The 14,553-nt window shown below is 56.5% G+C and overlaps 6 protein-coding genes across 6 annotated transcripts; 4 read left to right on the top strand and 2 right to left on the bottom strand.

The window, feature by feature from the left end:
- The first annotated feature begins 194 nt into the window (after window positions 1-194).
- Window positions 195-1,750, top strand: N657DRAFT_650579 (mannose-6-phosphate isomerase). The gene has a single exon (XM_062793977.1). It carries the CDS (start codon window positions 462-464, stop codon window positions 1,671-1,673), a length of 1,212 nt encoding a protein of 403 aa, XP_062642929.1. The 5' UTR covers window positions 195-461; the 3' UTR covers window positions 1,674-1,750.
- A 198-nt stretch (window positions 1,751-1,948) lies between these two features.
- N657DRAFT_675135 (SET domain-containing protein) lies at window positions 1,949-3,767 on the top strand. Its single transcript, XM_062795798.1, has 5 exons — window positions 1,949-2,769; window positions 2,869-2,894; window positions 2,952-3,040; window positions 3,096-3,162; window positions 3,247-3,767. The coding sequence occupies exons 1-5, from the start codon at window positions 2,056-2,058 to the stop codon at window positions 3,638-3,640; spliced, it is 1,290 nt and encodes a 429-aa protein (XP_062642928.1). The 5' UTR covers window positions 1,949-2,055; the 3' UTR covers window positions 3,641-3,767.
- Window positions 3,768-4,523: 756 nt separating this feature from the next.
- On the top strand, window positions 4,524-6,019 carry N657DRAFT_666853 (polysaccharide lyase family 1 protein). Its single transcript, XM_062795359.1, has 4 exons — window positions 4,524-4,639; window positions 4,709-5,200; window positions 5,258-5,663; window positions 5,732-6,019. The coding sequence occupies exons 2-4, from the start codon at window positions 4,718-4,720 to the stop codon at window positions 5,866-5,868; spliced, it is 1,026 nt and encodes a 341-aa protein (XP_062642927.1). The 5' UTR covers window positions 4,524-4,639; window positions 4,709-4,717; the 3' UTR covers window positions 5,869-6,019.
- A 2,054-nt stretch (window positions 6,020-8,073) lies between these two features.
- On the bottom strand, window positions 8,074-10,180 carry N657DRAFT_582408 (amino acid permease; the record flags this gene model as incomplete). Its single annotated transcript, XM_062789609.1, has 3 exons — window positions 8,074-9,139; window positions 9,235-9,444; window positions 9,555-10,180. The coding sequence occupies 3 exons, from the start codon at window positions 10,178-10,180 to the stop codon at window positions 8,074-8,076; spliced, it is 1,902 nt and encodes a 633-aa protein (XP_062642926.1).
- A 549-nt stretch (window positions 10,181-10,729) lies between these two features.
- Window positions 10,730-11,556, bottom strand: N657DRAFT_319557 (uncharacterized protein). Its single transcript, XM_062786782.1, has one exon. The coding sequence runs from the start codon at window positions 11,455-11,457 to the stop codon at window positions 10,903-10,905; it is 555 nt and encodes a 184-aa protein (XP_062642925.1). The 5' UTR covers window positions 11,458-11,556; the 3' UTR covers window positions 10,730-10,902.
- Window positions 11,557-11,851: 295 nt separating this feature from the next.
- On the top strand, window positions 11,852-13,729 carry N657DRAFT_650575 (uncharacterized protein). The gene is made up of 3 exons (XM_062793976.1): window positions 11,852-12,259; window positions 12,326-12,591; window positions 12,664-13,729. The coding sequence occupies exons 1-3, from the start codon at window positions 12,188-12,190 to the stop codon at window positions 13,706-13,708; spliced, it is 1,383 nt and encodes a 460-aa protein (XP_062642924.1). The 5' UTR covers window positions 11,852-12,187; the 3' UTR covers window positions 13,709-13,729.
- The last annotated feature ends 824 nt before the right edge of the window (window positions 13,730-14,553 follow it).

The raw sequence follows: 14,553 nt of genomic DNA, 5'->3' as shown, positions 1-14,553 counted from the left end.
GGACTAAGTATGTAAGGAAGAGGGGTTGCAGTGCTGGCACCAATCAACCACCGAGGTCCGTTGAATGCAGCCATCAAGGCAGCTTCGTTCCGACAGTTACATACCAATGTGCTCGTGAGAAGTTGAGGGTTTGCAGTAGTTCATGAGCATAGGCACGTCAAGATATCAATAAGCCCTATGCACTCGGACTGCAACGCACCTCCAGACAACATGGTCTCTGTGCCCATCGCCTGACGGAGCATGGACCCGCATTTCCGGCCGAGATCCGGTCCCGGGAGGCATGGAAGCGGCCCCACCTGCCGGCAGTATGAGGAATGACGACATCGACATCGGGATCTGCATCTTATAAAATAACAAGAACTGGAAGTTGTCATAACTGTAGATGTTCATCACCGGACCCAACGGTTGCTCACTACCAGAACCCCAGACAACCATCAATCGTTCAATCACCACGTCAAGCCATGACGGACCGTGTATTCCAACTCTCTGGTAGCTGCAACGACTACCCCTGGGGGAAGCAGGGGCACCAGTCGCTGGCGGCGCAGCTATGCAAAAAGACGGTCAAGGACTTCCAGGTCAAGGACCATGAGTACTATTCCGAGATGTGGTTTGGGGACTACCCAGACTACCCCGCCCGCGTCTTGAAAACTGGCGAGCTCCTCAAGGACGTGCTGGACAAGAACGCCGAGAAGCTCTTGGGCAAGAAAGTCATGAATCATCTCGGCGCCCAGCTCCCATTTCTTCCGAAGATCCTGTCCATTGCGAAAGCCCTCCCGCTGCAGATCCACCCCAACAAGGACCTGGCCGCCAAACTGCATGCCGAGGACCCGGAGAACTTCACGGACCCCAATCACAAACCGGAAATTGCTGTCGCCCTGTCCAAATTCGAAGTGTTCGCTGGATTCAAACCTCTTTCCGAAATCGAGCCCCTCTTCAAGCTCCCGGCCCTCCAACCCTTTGTCCCAGCCAACACAGCCCAGTGGACTGACAAGACCCTCCGCGACGTGACCCGCAACCTCCTCAAAGCCGACGACAACACTGTTAAACAAGTCGAGGATTCCATCTCCTCCGCCTCCAAATCCGATCTCGGCTCGGCAGCTTACATTCTAGATCTCCTCCCGCGCCTACAGAAGCAATACGGCCCGCAGGACCCCGGCTCGCTCGTCGCCCTGCTCTGCATGAACTTCATGATCCTGCAGCCGGGCGACGCGCTGTATATACCCGCCGACGGCATCCACGCCTACCTGAGCGGCGACATTGTCGAGTGCATGGCGCGGAGCAACAACGTGCTGAACGCCGGCTTCTGTCCGCCCACGGACCGCAACAGCATCGACATATTTGCCGACACGTTGACGTTCAAGGCGCATTCCAAGGCGGATATGGTATTGCCTAGCACCAAGACGGGGAAGAGCAAAACGGGGAGGACGAGAGTGTATCGTCCGCCCATGAGCGAGTTTGATATGCTCCGTGCAGAGCTGGCGGCCGGCGAGGAGGATGAGATTGCAGAGAGTGATGGGCCGGGGGTGTTGATTGTTACCAAGGGGAGTGGAACTATGGAAGCTGACGGGAGTAGCTTTGAGCTGGGCGAAGGCGCGATTTACTTCGTCGCTCCGGGTGTGAAGTTAAGGTGGAAGACGATGGAGCGGATGGAGATTCACATGGCTGCGGTGTAGTTAGTAACTCGAGGATCAAAGTTCCCGTCGAGGCGATGGTGGATACAGTGATGCGTTTAGCAAGCGATTAAATAGAGCTTGGTGATGTCGACTTCAGTCTCCTCGAAGGGCTTCCAGATTGCAAGCGCAACCTTGGGTGACACTGCGGGTGAATCTTCCGTAGCACCGCGAGCATCCGCCAGCTTGGCATTAGTCCATGAAGCCTCTGATATTCAGCCCGGCTAAACAACGACGCCGAGCAGCCAAGCACCAGGCCAGAAACAACACCCCGTGGACAATCCAAGCTGTAACCTCCAGATCAACCCAACTTCTTAACCGTAGCAAACCTGAACTGACCCAGCATCCCATCCTAAGCCCTTTCCCACGCCCATCATCAGCATCCATGCGGTCCTTGACAACCCTTCTCATCGCCCTCCTTTTCACCATCGGCTCCTTCTCCTCTCCCAACCCACCGCCCGCACAATGCGGCCTTGACGCCGCCCCACACCCAGTTTATCGCAACCTCACAACCTGCCTCGACTCATCCACTGCCACACCCCCATCCTCATGGCATCCCTGGACACACAAACCTTACTGCACCCCGTCCTCGTCCACCCCCTGGTGCGTCTTCACCCGCGCCTCCTCCCCCGCCGCCCACGGCCTGAGCGTCATCACGACCCCCGACGAAGCTTCGGCCGCGCTCAACCCGCTCCTTCACGCCCTCGATGCCCCGTTCTTCGCGCCCGAGAAGTTGATGCTGCCGCGCCCGTACGAGGTAAGGGACATTCCCGGCAAGGGCAAAGGCGCCATCGCCACACGGCGGATCGAGAAGGGCAGGGCGGTGCTGGTGGACTATGCGAGTATCTTTGCGGTGGTGGAGTACCCGGCGGATGTAATGCGGGAGGAGGTGCGGGAGTTGCTGAGGGTTGCTGCGGCGCAGTTGGGGGAGCCGGAGGAGGTGGAGGGGTTGTCGAGGAGGGGTAGGAGGGGTGGGAGGGTGGCTGAGGAGGAGGAGGGCGAAGAAGGGATGAGTGTTATGGAGGATGTCATGTTGACGAATAGCTTTGGGACTGTGATCGGCGGAAAGGAGTACATGGGTTTGTTTACTGATTTGGCGGTGAGTGGCACCCCATTTTCATGTTTCCTTTGTTGGGATGTTGTTGTTCGCTGTCGGCGGGATGGAGGTGGGAGCTAACTCGAAATTAACCGTGGGCAGAGGTTCAATCATGCTTGCGAACCAAAGTAAGTTCCTAGGAAAGAAGCGATGCCAAAGGGTTTACTAACTAACTGGTTTGTCAGTGCTTTCATTCACTTTTCGGAAACAACACTTTCCATGACGGTCTGGTCGGCCCGCGATATTGAACCAGAAGAGGAGATTACCATCACATGTTAGTGAGGTTGACACTTGAGAGAACTTCAAGCCACTTCTGACTTTCTATTCAGACACGGGGGCAGGTCTGACATCGAAAGAGAGACACAAGAGTCTGGAAAACGTCTGGGGATTCAAATGGTAAGTCCAGCCAGATCTAGAGATCTAGGCTATGAGAACCGAGGCATATCGAGAGCATCAATGACTGTGGCTAACGGAATCCAGCCAATGCTCTCTTTGCACCGCTCCGCCGGTAGTACTCAAAGCGTCCGACACTCGCCGGGAGGAGATTCGCAGACTTCAAGACAAGGTTGTTGAGCTTGCCCAGCAAGGCAGGTTCAGCAAGGCCATCGAGGCGGCAGAACGGTTGTTTACACTCGTAGACGAGGAAGGTCTGACGGAGCAGATGGGAGATATGTACGAGGTGCCCGCAAGGCTCTACTACCACGTTGGGAATCTTGAAAAGGCACTAGAGTACACACTGAAGGTCAGGCATGAGATTGATGGCTATGGAGTACCCGGGACGCTAGGCGAGCAGAAGATTGAGATGTTGAAAGGGGTCATTGCGAGGATCGAGCGGGAGATCACGAACAAGCAGGAAAGAGAAGGATCGTCCTGAAGACACTCCGTAAGAGAAGGGCTAGTGCCTGAGTTGAATTGCTGAACGCTGCTCCTTGACGTTGAGCTTGCAGCTGGATGCGTCATCACTAGTCCCTGATCCAGGTAATGAATACGTTGGAAAATGCAGCCTTAAGATCCAAACTTGTATCTAACTCGATCCTGCCTTGGCAGGCGCCGCCAGAAACCAAGGTATGCTGACAGATACTCGACGTGCGTTCAACCCACCAGAACAGGCTGCAAACATACATGTGTGAAAACCGCATCTCCCTCTGCAGTGAACAAGCGGCCATGCAGAGTCCGGTCGCCCCAAGGCTCGTCGCAATCAGTGCCCCGTTGCTTGATCATATTCAAAGCCCTCTACCTCGTGTCACGCTCTCATCGCGGTCATGCAGTTACTCGTCTGGAACAGTCAAAGCAACAATGCTCCTCAACTCGTGGAGCCGAGGGCATGACTCCAGCTAGTCACACGCGGGTCAGCAGTTGCGCCGCCTCGTCGCCCTACCTTACCTTAAGCATTCTGCTTCCTCCACACGCTGAGGATTCAATTTCCGACTCGGATCCGTGCCGAGAAGCACGTCTCGCCACCTTATTTGGGCAAGATTGACTGGGGCTCCGCGGCCAGTTCGGCTCGGCAGGCGATACCTGCGTCGCCGACTCGCCGTCACACAGATCAATGTAGAGCGTGCCAAGCCGCTTCCCCAAGAACCGTTGTTGGCTTCTGGGCGGTTTCCAAAATTCCCACCAGTCAGATGCTATTACCCCTTAACCGATGCCGGCTTGGCAAAGCAACCTCCTTCGGACGGGGAAATTGCAACAATGGACCAAGGCGTCATCTGGACGCGATGCTGCTCAGACAGGGTTCCCCGCTGGGCATCATTTTTCCATGCCCTCGGTACCCGTGGAATCTGGGGCACCCGCAGGGATGGAGGCGTGGTCGTGGGCTTGGCGGCGACGTGACCGACGACTACCCCATTTCTCGGATCTTGTATATTAAGGGGTATGCCCACTACATCTTGAGATCAACGCTACAATCCGCAGCTCGTCCCAGCTAATCCCAGGTTCTCAGCTTGTCACCATGCGGCTCAACAACCTCGTCACCGTCCTCTCCGCTCTGGCCCCCTTGGCCTCAGCCTCTCCTCTCGGCGCCCTCGGCCTTGCCTCGTGGGATATCGAAGGCTACGCCAAAGAAAACCCGGTCGGAGGGACTACGACCGGCGGCAAGGGCGGCACCAAAGTGACCGTCACCAGCCCTGCCGAGTTCAGTGCAGCCGTTGCCGGCGACGAGCCCAAGATCGTGTACGTCAAGGGCGAGTACAACTTCACGGCCGGCCGTCCCAAGATTGGGTCCAACAAGTCCGTCATTGGCGTCGGAAAGTCGGCTCACATCACCGGCAAGGGCCTTGACGTGATCAACGCGACCAATGTCATTATCCAAAACCTCAAGATCACCAACATCCTGGATAATGACTGCATCACCATCCGCAACTCAACACGGGTGTGGGTGGACCACAATGAGTTCTCGTCCATCTTCGACGTGAACATCGGACCGGACTATACCGTGGGTGTTTTCGCTTCGTCCCAGCACAACTTCCAGATAGGTACTAACCCACTGCAGGACGGGCAAGTCGACATCATCCGCGCGTCCGACTACATCACCGTCTCGTGGAACTACTTCCACGACCACTGGAAGTCGTCCCTGGTCGGCAACGACGACAAGCTGCGCGACGTCGACTTCGGCCATCTCCACGTCACCTACCATCACAACTACTGGCGCAACATGGGCACCCGCGGCCCGGCCGGCCGCTTCGGCCACCAGCACGTCTACAACAACCTCTACGTCGACTTCCATTACCAGGCCATCCACTCACGCTCCGACAACCAGGTGCTCGTCGAGGGCAACGTCTTCCGGGGCGACACCCGCGAGGCTCTCAGCACGTACGGTCTCGTCATCCCCGAGGACTCGCCGAACACGTGCGTCTGTGGTGATGAGGAGCTGGATGGGTTCGCCAACCTGGGAGCCAGTGAGTACCAGCTGAATGGACCTTGGTTTTGATGTGTGTCAGTAACGCTAACCACGTCCCGTTTGCAGAGAACGATTGGGGCAATGCTGGCGTCAACATCACCCGGGTGGGCACCTTCACGAAGGCGCCCTACAAATACAAGTTGACCCCGCTGCCGCTGGTGGCTACCATTGTCAAGTTGGGCGCTGGTGTTGGCAAGATCTGATCAGGTCTAAGCCTCTGTGGAGCTGCAAATCGCAGGGTGCAAGACGCTGCGGCGGCCTGGATTACATTCGAGAGAGCTGGGTGTTTCCACTGTATATATTCACTTCTTAATGATACACTTAGTGATATGCCATTTTTCCATGATTTCCCACGAACACGGAAAATTCTTCGCCATAGAACGCCAGTATGCGAACTTGCTTGACACCAAGATGGTTCTCTATGGATCATGAAATCAGAGGGCCGGGCTTCTCCCATACTGGTGGTATTTCCCAGTCCTTCGGAGGTACTTCTGGCGGACGCATCAGCCGCATTCCTTGCTCCCTGGGTGTCATAGAAACACACTTGCTGCTATCGATGATCTCAGGCAGGGACAACCTTTCCTGGAACGTGCTTCCCAGCTGGTCGGTGTAGAGGCTCTACACCCGCATTCCTCATATCTGGCGTCTTTCGCCGGCAGGATTCAGAGTCAAGATCGAAAATTTCGGAAACTTGACGCTGGTCTGAGATCTACCACGTAACTCACCTTTGATCTCGTCGAGAAACTCAAAATCGCAGAAATGAGGCCCGGAGGGCCCCCTTCCGTGGATCCCTAGGTTTGCGTTTCGCTCGCTCGTACCCAACCCACGTGATTTTCCTTCTCCCAATGTTCATGCTCTGTGTCATAGTGTACTAGATTCCAGCGCGGCCAGGGTAACGCGGAACGCACCTCCCCGATCTGTCCAGGCGCTTTGCCGCCTGCAACGATCCGGGCACCCAAGGCCCTCTGGTAGAATTCGTAGCACAAGTGGAGAGGAACCCCGTCGTGGCGAGCCCGATACTGTGTTCCAATCGGAAGTGAGAGGAACGAGAGACTTTCTTCTTTTGGACAGTCACTCCTGCCCCTTGATGACATGGTGTGTCTGTGAGGAGTAGTTGTGCTCAGAACTGCCGATATCCAGAGGCGACAAGAGAAGCGAGTTCAACTCGGCGTTCCCAAGGTCGAGAAACTTGGCGGAGGGAGCAGGACTGGGACTCGTAAAATGGGCAACGGCGGCTTATGAGATGATGCTCTGAGTGAAGTTGAAGATATGAAAGAAAGCCGCGATGCCTCACTATTCCCACGACGGTCAGGGCCAACAATCACCTGCCCCGAGCCACCCTTTGTGGTTGCTTGCTCGTCGTCACGTTATATTAGCAAGTAGTGTTAGCTGCGAGCCAGATTCGTCGGTAAAGTAGCTAAGGTAAACAAAGGCACATCCGAGGCACAAAGCGAACATAAACTGCCAGCCATAAACCAGCACCTTACTTAGAACAGAAAGACCCCAAAAATTGATTATTCAGTTCTTAGCCATTGCTTGCCCGCGGCTACCCCAACAACCCTAGCTGGTCTCGACGATTTCTGCATGCACCGCTCCGTTGTTTTCCAGGTCATGAATTGCCCTACATGTACCTACAACGGAAGGGACAGGCAAGTGTCCGCCACTCGCAGCAGAAGCATTCAAGCACAACAGTTGCACGGCACAATTTGAACGGACTAGGACGCAGTATAAGAAAGGTTTACTCTCCTCAAAAGAGCCAGCTAGCTTGGCTGTTGCAAAACGTATCACGGCGATGGAGAACTTGGTCAGCTTCGGGGCGATCCCGGATTAGAAAGGCGGTTCCCATGGCTCCGTTTGATGGCAGCGTGTTCAAACAACCAGCCGAGATCTGTCAAGTCTCTCGTTCGGAAGAGTGCGTCGCTCTCTTACGCCAGCAGCACTCAATGGCACCACATATCTTGTCTGGTGGCAGCGCGAGCATCTCCAACCATCATGCACTGGCTATCATCAGTCGGTTCAGCGCCCGGGGCAGTGAAAGATTAGGCAGCATCCGGGAGCTACACAGATTTTGGGCGAGGAAAAAAGCGACCCTTGTCAAGCCCTAATTTGGCATTGCCAAAGGAGAGCTTGTGATCACCGGCGTTGACGAGAGGCAACCTACTGAACCTTACTGGAATTACTTCGTGCATCTTCAGCATCTACGGCGGCGCATGAGGGGCAAGCAGGTTCCGCTCATTCCCCCTGGTCGCAGGACATGCCGTCCATCGAAGCTTGTTCCGTCCGAGGCCGTCCATATCTCTCTCGGAGACAGCAAGTCCCCGGCATAATAAGCAAGGAGAGGAACAAGCTGGGCGGTACCTGTATTATCAAACATACCGTATCGCAAGATGAGATATTCAGGAAATCTATCAGCATATGACTCTATATAAACGCTTCCACCTCGGCCAACTCTGTCGCTCCTCCTCCTCCTGTGCCTTGATAATCCCCAGCCTCCCAAAATCCCTCCTCCCCGTATCAATATCCATATCCTCCACCCTCACAAAGCTCGTCCTGAACCAGAGCTTATGCCCTATCCAGAACACCAACACCACCGGCAGCGCCAGGCACTGCACAAAGAAATTCTCGGCCAGATCACGCGCACTCCATTCTTCACCTCCGACCGGCGAGATGGCCACCCACAATTGCGCCGCCAGCACAAACAGGTTACAGATCAACCCGACCCAGCTGCCCACGACGCCCGCCTGCGCCCGGAACGCCATATCCTCCAGCGACCGGTTCCGATACGACCACGCCTTACGGAGCCGAATATGCGCCAGACAGGTACTCGCCCAGGTGAAGATGGTGCTCAGCCCGCTGACGGCAAGCAGCCAGTCAAAGACGCGGGCATGGGCCTGGTAATTGGCCAGGTAGGCCAGCAGGCCGACACTCGAGACGGATAGGATGGCGACTAGCGGCCTGCCGCGGCGGTCGACGTAGGCAAACACCCTGGGCGCCTGGCCTTGCTCGGCGAGGGCGGCGAGGGTGCGCGAGGCGCCGAAGACGGACGAGTTGCCGACGCTAATGACGGCCACGAGGATGATGACGTTGAATACACTGGGCAGGACGGTGGCGCCCGCGCTCTCGATGGCGATGACAAAGGGGCTGGCCGTGGCGTCGGCGATGTTGGCTGCGCCAAGGAGGCGGGGTTCCGTGTAGGGAACCAGCAGGCCGACCAGGGTCAGGGAGACGATGTAGAAGAGAGTGATGCGCCAGAAGACTTGCTTGATGGCGGTGGGGAGGGATTTCATGGGGTTGGCGGTCTCAGCGGCGGCCAGCCCGACGAGCTCGGTCCCCGCGAATGCGAAGGCGGCTGTGACGAAGACGGCGCAGAGACCCTTGAAGCCGTTGTTGAAGGCGCCCGGGTCGTGCCAGTACGTGCCGCCGATGTAGCCACTTGTTGGAGTGCCGCCAATGTTTATGACGATGCCGAGGAGGCTGTGGAAAGTGTCAGTAGGGTTGTCATTGACCACATTCAGCGGACAGGGTTTGAAGTGGTGACGTTCAGGGGCCCAGAGGCTTGGGCAACTCACATGAAACCGACAACGGCGGTCACCTTGACGATGGCAAAGACAAACTCGGCTTCACCGTAGCCTTTGATGCCCGTCAAGTTGATCAGAACGATAATGATTAGGAAGACGGTGACGAAGATGGCTTTTTCCACCTCCGAGTTCCAGTACTCGATGGTCAAAGCGGCAGCGATAATCTCCAAGGGAAGCACCACGATCCACTGCAGGGCATAACTGAGGTTTGCGGGTTGTCAGCGACTTCCACTTTGAGTTGAACCAGGAGAGAAGGAGCTATTTAATGGCAGTGGAGGAACCTTCGGCGGACTAGCATGAATGCGACTTACTTCCAGCCCATAGCAAAACCCCAACTCGGATCCAAAAACCGCGTTGAAAACGCCGAAAACGACCCGGCCACGGGGAACACGACGGCCATCTCCCCGAGAGCCTGCACCGTACACCAGAGCATGACGCCCACGATCAGGTACGCCAGCAGAAGCGACGCCGGACCGCCCTGGCTCAGGGCCTTACCAGACGCAACAAACAACCCCGTCCCGATGGACCCGCTGATGGCAATCATCTGCAGATGCCTTCCCTTCAATTCCCGTGCCAACAGCGTGCTCGCCGTCTTGGCGTTGGCCGAGCGGAGGTCGTAGTACCGGCTCCCCTGATGCTCCCGGACGACTACCACATCCGCGGGCCTCCGGCCGCTGAATCCGTCATCGCCGTCATGGTCGGCGTCAGTGTCGGTTACGTGGAAGGCGAACTGGCTGCTGCCGGCCCCGTCCTCGCGTCGGAAGGAGTCGATGAAGCGGCCGAGTCTGGCTTTCATGCCGCCGCCGCTGTTGGTGGCATAAGGCCTGGCACGGCTGGAACCGGGCCGCCCGGCGTCGGAGACGGAGGCGTAGCTCGGGCCGTGGGCGGTGAAGGTGCTTCCTTGTGCTGGGCTGCGGGTGCGGTCAAGCCGGTTCATCTCTATGTCGTGACCGGGGGCCATCGTTGGGGTTTCATCGGCGTGAGAGCTCAAATCTCGTTTGGGATTGGTGGCCGGTCTTGACATCCATGAAGGCAGATTGCGTGTGAGCAGCAGAGGAGTGCTTCAGCGCGAGATGGTTCAGGTTTTCGGTCACGGCGAGGTGAGTCCTGACTTTCCACCCACGCTTGGTGTTTCCCCAAGGAGGAGTTGTTGTTGGCTTCTTTTTGGGTGACAGCTCAGCGGCATACCTGGTCTGCTGGTGGTGAAGCCTGGCGTGGAGTGCTGGTCTGATATGGTGGCGTCAGCCAGTTCGTGAGCTGTAACCGACTCGGTCGTTGCCCCGAAGCTTGGCAGCTCTGCCCCGCAAGCGAGCTACCTCCGGATGCTCCAGGCCCCAAGCGGAAGGTCTTTGCGGGCCTAGCGCAACGCTAGTTCTAGGCTGATTAGGTATCCTGGAGAGTTGAGCCGCTTGCGAATAACTCAGGAGGTCGCGGCGCCTTTTTAGGTCTGCTGGCGCGACAATTGTCAGCCGAGAGGAAGCATGAGGGAAAAACTGACAATTGCAGAAGTCCCAAGCTTGGCTTTTTCTCCGACAACCCTGGGCTGGAATGCCTGTCATTGGAGCTCGGTTGCTCGCCCCATCCCAAATCATCGAAATCGTTTATCGGCCTGGGCTTGGGATATTGCAGGGGAATTGCGTTGGCCTGCATTAGCGTCCCTCAACGAGAAGCCGCTGGCGTGCCTCTCGTCCGGCCTCTGCCGAAGCACGGCATAAAGATTAGGCGGCAGACGTGCGGCGCAGGCTGGGGTAGGTAAGCTGTTGGCACGGCAGGGGAGTGAGTCGAACAATGGCGACATTTGCCAACGTCGGACAGAATGTGTCTGACGAGGGAAGGGATCCAGCCAACGGTCCGCATGAAAGGTCGAGTCAGCCACTTCGGACTTCCCACCCACGGGGAACACCTTTTCTCCACGAGTCTCGCCAAGCCCTTGTAGGGTTCGCCAGCGCCACGAGGCGACGGGGAGCCCGGACCCCGTCTACCCCACCAGTCAGCGTCTCCACTGATAGCCAATGGTACAACCGCCAGGGAAAGATATCGATGTGTTGCTTCCAGTTGCCGTGGCGTAGTATCAGGGTCACAGCACGCTGCTGAACTCAAGCCTGTAACTCCGGCAGGGCTGCGTTCCGACTCTCCATGACGCCAGCCCCCACATGCAAGAGACAGTATCGGTAGCTTGCATTTATCCAGTACAGACACGGAGTCGCGCGCCATGTGACACAACGGACGGAATATTTACCTTGTTCGCTTGCTGGTTTTCCGGCTCCTCCGAATGACCGGTCTCGCCGTTACCGTCTCACCCAACAAGCCGTTCCTCTATTTATTAAACCAGCTGCCGTGGTTGAAGCCGACTTCGCATCGTCCGCTGCCCTTTCCCAAGCGACGTTAGTCTTGAAACGCTAGTATCTGGCCTACTGCACCATTCTCGCGCTCGGGCACGGCTCAGCTTCCAGAAGGGGGAGCATGATACGGACGAGGGTCCAAGAGGCTCGAACCGTGGGTTGGCGCTGATGTGAGCGTGGTGTTCCCCACAAAAGGGACCAGGTCATCCCAAGCTCCCGGTCATTCTGGAAGGTCGGCCCCGATCGCTGCTCCTGCAAGGCACCAACCAATCGAATGCTACTGTAACAGTCCGATAACAAATACATGGGCCTCGAAAAGTCAGGGTGGCTCGAGACCGGCCGAGGGACATCCAGACTTTCCCTTTCAAGGCATCAGCCGCCACCTCTTCCCACACAATATATCACCTCTTGCACTCTGAAAGGATGCGCTGGCGCGCTGGGCAATAGCATGACGCTTTCTCAGTCTCAAGCAGAAGCAGAAGTCACTTTTCAGGGTGCCCGGCACCTACAACCCTCTCGCCAGCAACCCTAACTCAGAGTCTCCTCATCACCACCACTGAGCCGTCTTCATACATTCCGCGTCACGCCATAGCCATGTCACCATGGGGCTCTACTCCTCCCCTCCACCGGCCAGGCCGTTCAGCGAGGATAAGGCAACCCTGCTCACGTCTTGGGTATCATTCCCATTTATGTTCGAATTTAACTCGAGGAAAATGCATCTAACTTCTGTTACTAATTAGTGGATCACCGCCATGTGCGCCGTCGTCATCATTCTCCGACTCATGGGGCGGTACATACGCGTTGAAATGCTCTTCGTGGAGGACAGGATAGCCGCTCTAGCCCTGATACCACTCCTCCTACGCATGGCATTCGTGCATCCTATTCTTCTCTACGGCACCAACAATGTCTTGGTCGACGACCCCCTCCAACTCAGCAATACCGAAATCTACCACCGCTCCATCGGCAGCCGCCTTGTTCTCATCAGCCGCATCCTCCACCCTGCCGTGTAAGCTCCCGCGACCCCGTTCCCGTTCCCCCAAGAACAACCAACTAAACCTAGTCCATCATGTGGAAATAGCCTTTGGGTCCTCAAGGTCGTCACGCTCGAATTCTTCAACCGCCTCTTCGGACACACGGGCAAGAACCGCTACACGCTCCTGCTCCGTTTCAGTCGCATCTGCCTGGCCGTGACCTTCCTTGCCATCCTCATCGCCGACCTCGCCGAGTGCATGCCCTTCGCCTACTACTGGCAGGTCGTGCCCGATCCCGGAGGGCATTGCCGGCAAGGGTATGTCTACCTCCTCGTCTCGACCGTCTGTAACGTCCTAACAGACGTGCTCCTTGTCGTGCTGCCCGTGCCAATCGTGGTCAAGAGCCGGCTGTCGCCGGGCCGCAAGACGCTGCTGGTTTTGCTGTTTTGTCTGCACTTGTTCACCGTGGTGGTGGCCGTGTACCGCGTGCCCGAGATCCTGCGCGATGACGGCTACCAGCCGACGAGGACCATGTGGGCGTCGGCCGAAATCCTGGTGGCGACGTTTGCGGCTAACGCGCTGACGATTGGGACGTTTGTGAGGGATACGGGCGCCAAGAAGAAGAGGTTGCGGTACCAGCATAATGACTCGGGGCTGAGGAGCGCGAAGCGGGATTCGAGGGCGGAGATCAGTGTGGGGAGAAAGGTGTCGTGGAACGACCCTGACTCTGACGGGGAGGAGGAGACGACGGCTGATCAAAGGCCGCAAAAAGGTGGAGGAACGGAGGGGAGGAAGTTGGGGGATATCGGCGATTCCGGGAGGCCGCAACAGACCGACCGCAGGGAGGGAGCTATTTCCCGTACTGAGAGCCTGGATTCGTTGATACCACGGAGCCGATACAACATGTCTACGACTGACGAAGGCGGAGTGATGAAGACAACGACAATCAATGTCACCGTTTCCCAGGTGGCAGATCTTGGATATTCGTGTACTGCCGAGGCGGCCGGGCTGATGCTCAGACCTGCCGATGGGGTCGTAACTGCGAGTGCAAGAGGTAGAGTCCGGGGAGCCACGATTCCCCTGAGGGAACTGGAACCTCTGTCTGAACCTATCGGCGGTGCCCAAGGGCTCAAGGCTGAACAAGGAACTTGAGTTATCCATTTTTGTCTAGACCTTCGTATGGTAGTTAGCTTTTTTCGCGATAGCTTTAGGTCTCGAGTTTCCCCCGATCACAGGTGTTCCATCCTCGCCTTTATTCACATACATTCTAAAACCTCGGTTGGATGGGCTTCGAACATGGGATGGCGGGTCGCCGGCTTCAATGGTGACGGCGTTTCCGAGCCTCCACTGTTAACCTCAGGTAAGGTAAGGTATGTTTGGCAATTGAGAGGACAATCTGCACGTACGCAAGGTGGAATGGTTGCACCAGTTGCAACACCACTGCCAAGTCCTCGTTGTCTTCTGTCGATATCCCATGGCATGACCAGGACACCAGCTAACAGCGCCCCTACTCCCACACACGTTCACTTTTCTTTTCAAGTCGCCATCGTAGGCAACCGGCCTTCTGCTCAGCGTTGAAATATCGCTAGGTAAGAGACTGTGGCTTGGCGTCCTGGTTCGTGTGAGGATTGGAATTTGTGCTGAAAAACGGGGCATGCGGGTTAGGGTTATGCCCTTCTCTCTCACCAAAACCATGTTGCGACAACTTCGGCAAATGCCTAGAAACAAGAGATTTTTTGTGTGAGACGAAGAAGAATCATTGGCTTCGTGTTGCTGTACCCCAGGCAGCCACTACTGGCAATAGCTTGAAAGACTTCTCTCTTTAAGGGGATCAAAAGGTGATGCCTTGGGTTTGAGACACCTGAAAAACCTCGATTGGCTGGAAACCATGAACCTACACACCATGGCCCAATTTTTGGTGGAACCATGAGTTCAGTCGTTGCCTGGAAACCAGCGAATCTTTCCTTGTCAGGCATCAGGCAACTGTTTCTCTTCTT

The sequence above is a fragment of the Parathielavia appendiculata genome (assembly GCF_033297405.1).
Source record: "Parathielavia appendiculata strain CBS 731.68 unplaced genomic scaffold N657scaffold_31, whole genome shotgun sequence".
NCBI lineage: Eukaryota > Fungi > Ascomycota > Sordariomycetes > Sordariales > Chaetomiaceae > Parathielavia > Parathielavia appendiculata.
Note: the sequence above shows the minus strand (reverse complement) of the source record. Positions and strands in the feature narration are given on the sequence as shown.

Excerpts from the sequence above, each read along its gene's own strand:
- N657DRAFT_650579 (XM_062793977.1), top strand. The coding sequence starts at position 462 with ATGACGGACCGTGTATTCCAACTCTCTGGTAGCTGCAACGACTACCCC.
- N657DRAFT_675135 (XM_062795798.1), top strand. The coding sequence starts at position 2,056 with ATGCGGTCCTTGACAACCCTTCTCATCGCCCTCCTTTTCACCATCGGC. Across the intron at positions 2,770-2,868 it reads GTTTGTTTACTGATTTGGCG|AGGTTCAATCATGCTTGCGA; the intron begins GTGAGTGGCACC and ends AACCGTGGGCAG. Across the intron at positions 2,895-2,951 it reads AATCATGCTTGCGAACCAAA|TGCTTTCATTCACTTTTCGG; the intron begins GTAAGTTCCTAG and ends CTGGTTTGTCAG.
- N657DRAFT_666853 (XM_062795359.1), top strand. The coding sequence starts at position 4,718 with ATGCGGCTCAACAACCTCGTCACCGTCCTCTCCGCTCTGGCCCCCTTG. Across the intron at positions 5,201-5,257 it reads ACATCGGACCGGACTATACC|GACGGGCAAGTCGACATCAT; the intron begins GTGGGTGTTTTC and ends AACCCACTGCAG. Across the intron at positions 5,664-5,731 it reads GTTCGCCAACCTGGGAGCCA|AGAACGATTGGGGCAATGCT; the intron begins GTGAGTACCAGC and ends TCCCGTTTGCAG.
- N657DRAFT_319557 (XM_062786782.1), bottom strand. The coding sequence starts at position 11,457 with ATGGCGCGCGACTCCGTGTCTGTACTGGATAAATGCAAGCTACCGATA.
- N657DRAFT_650575 (XM_062793976.1), top strand. The coding sequence starts at position 12,188 with ATGGGGCTCTACTCCTCCCCTCCACCGGCCAGGCCGTTCAGCGAGGAT. Across the intron at positions 12,260-12,325 it reads CAACCCTGCTCACGTCTTGG|TGGATCACCGCCATGTGCGC; the intron begins GTATCATTCCCA and ends GTTACTAATTAG. Across the intron at positions 12,592-12,663 it reads CGCATCCTCCACCCTGCCGT|CCTTTGGGTCCTCAAGGTCG; the intron begins GTAAGCTCCCGC and ends ATGTGGAAATAG.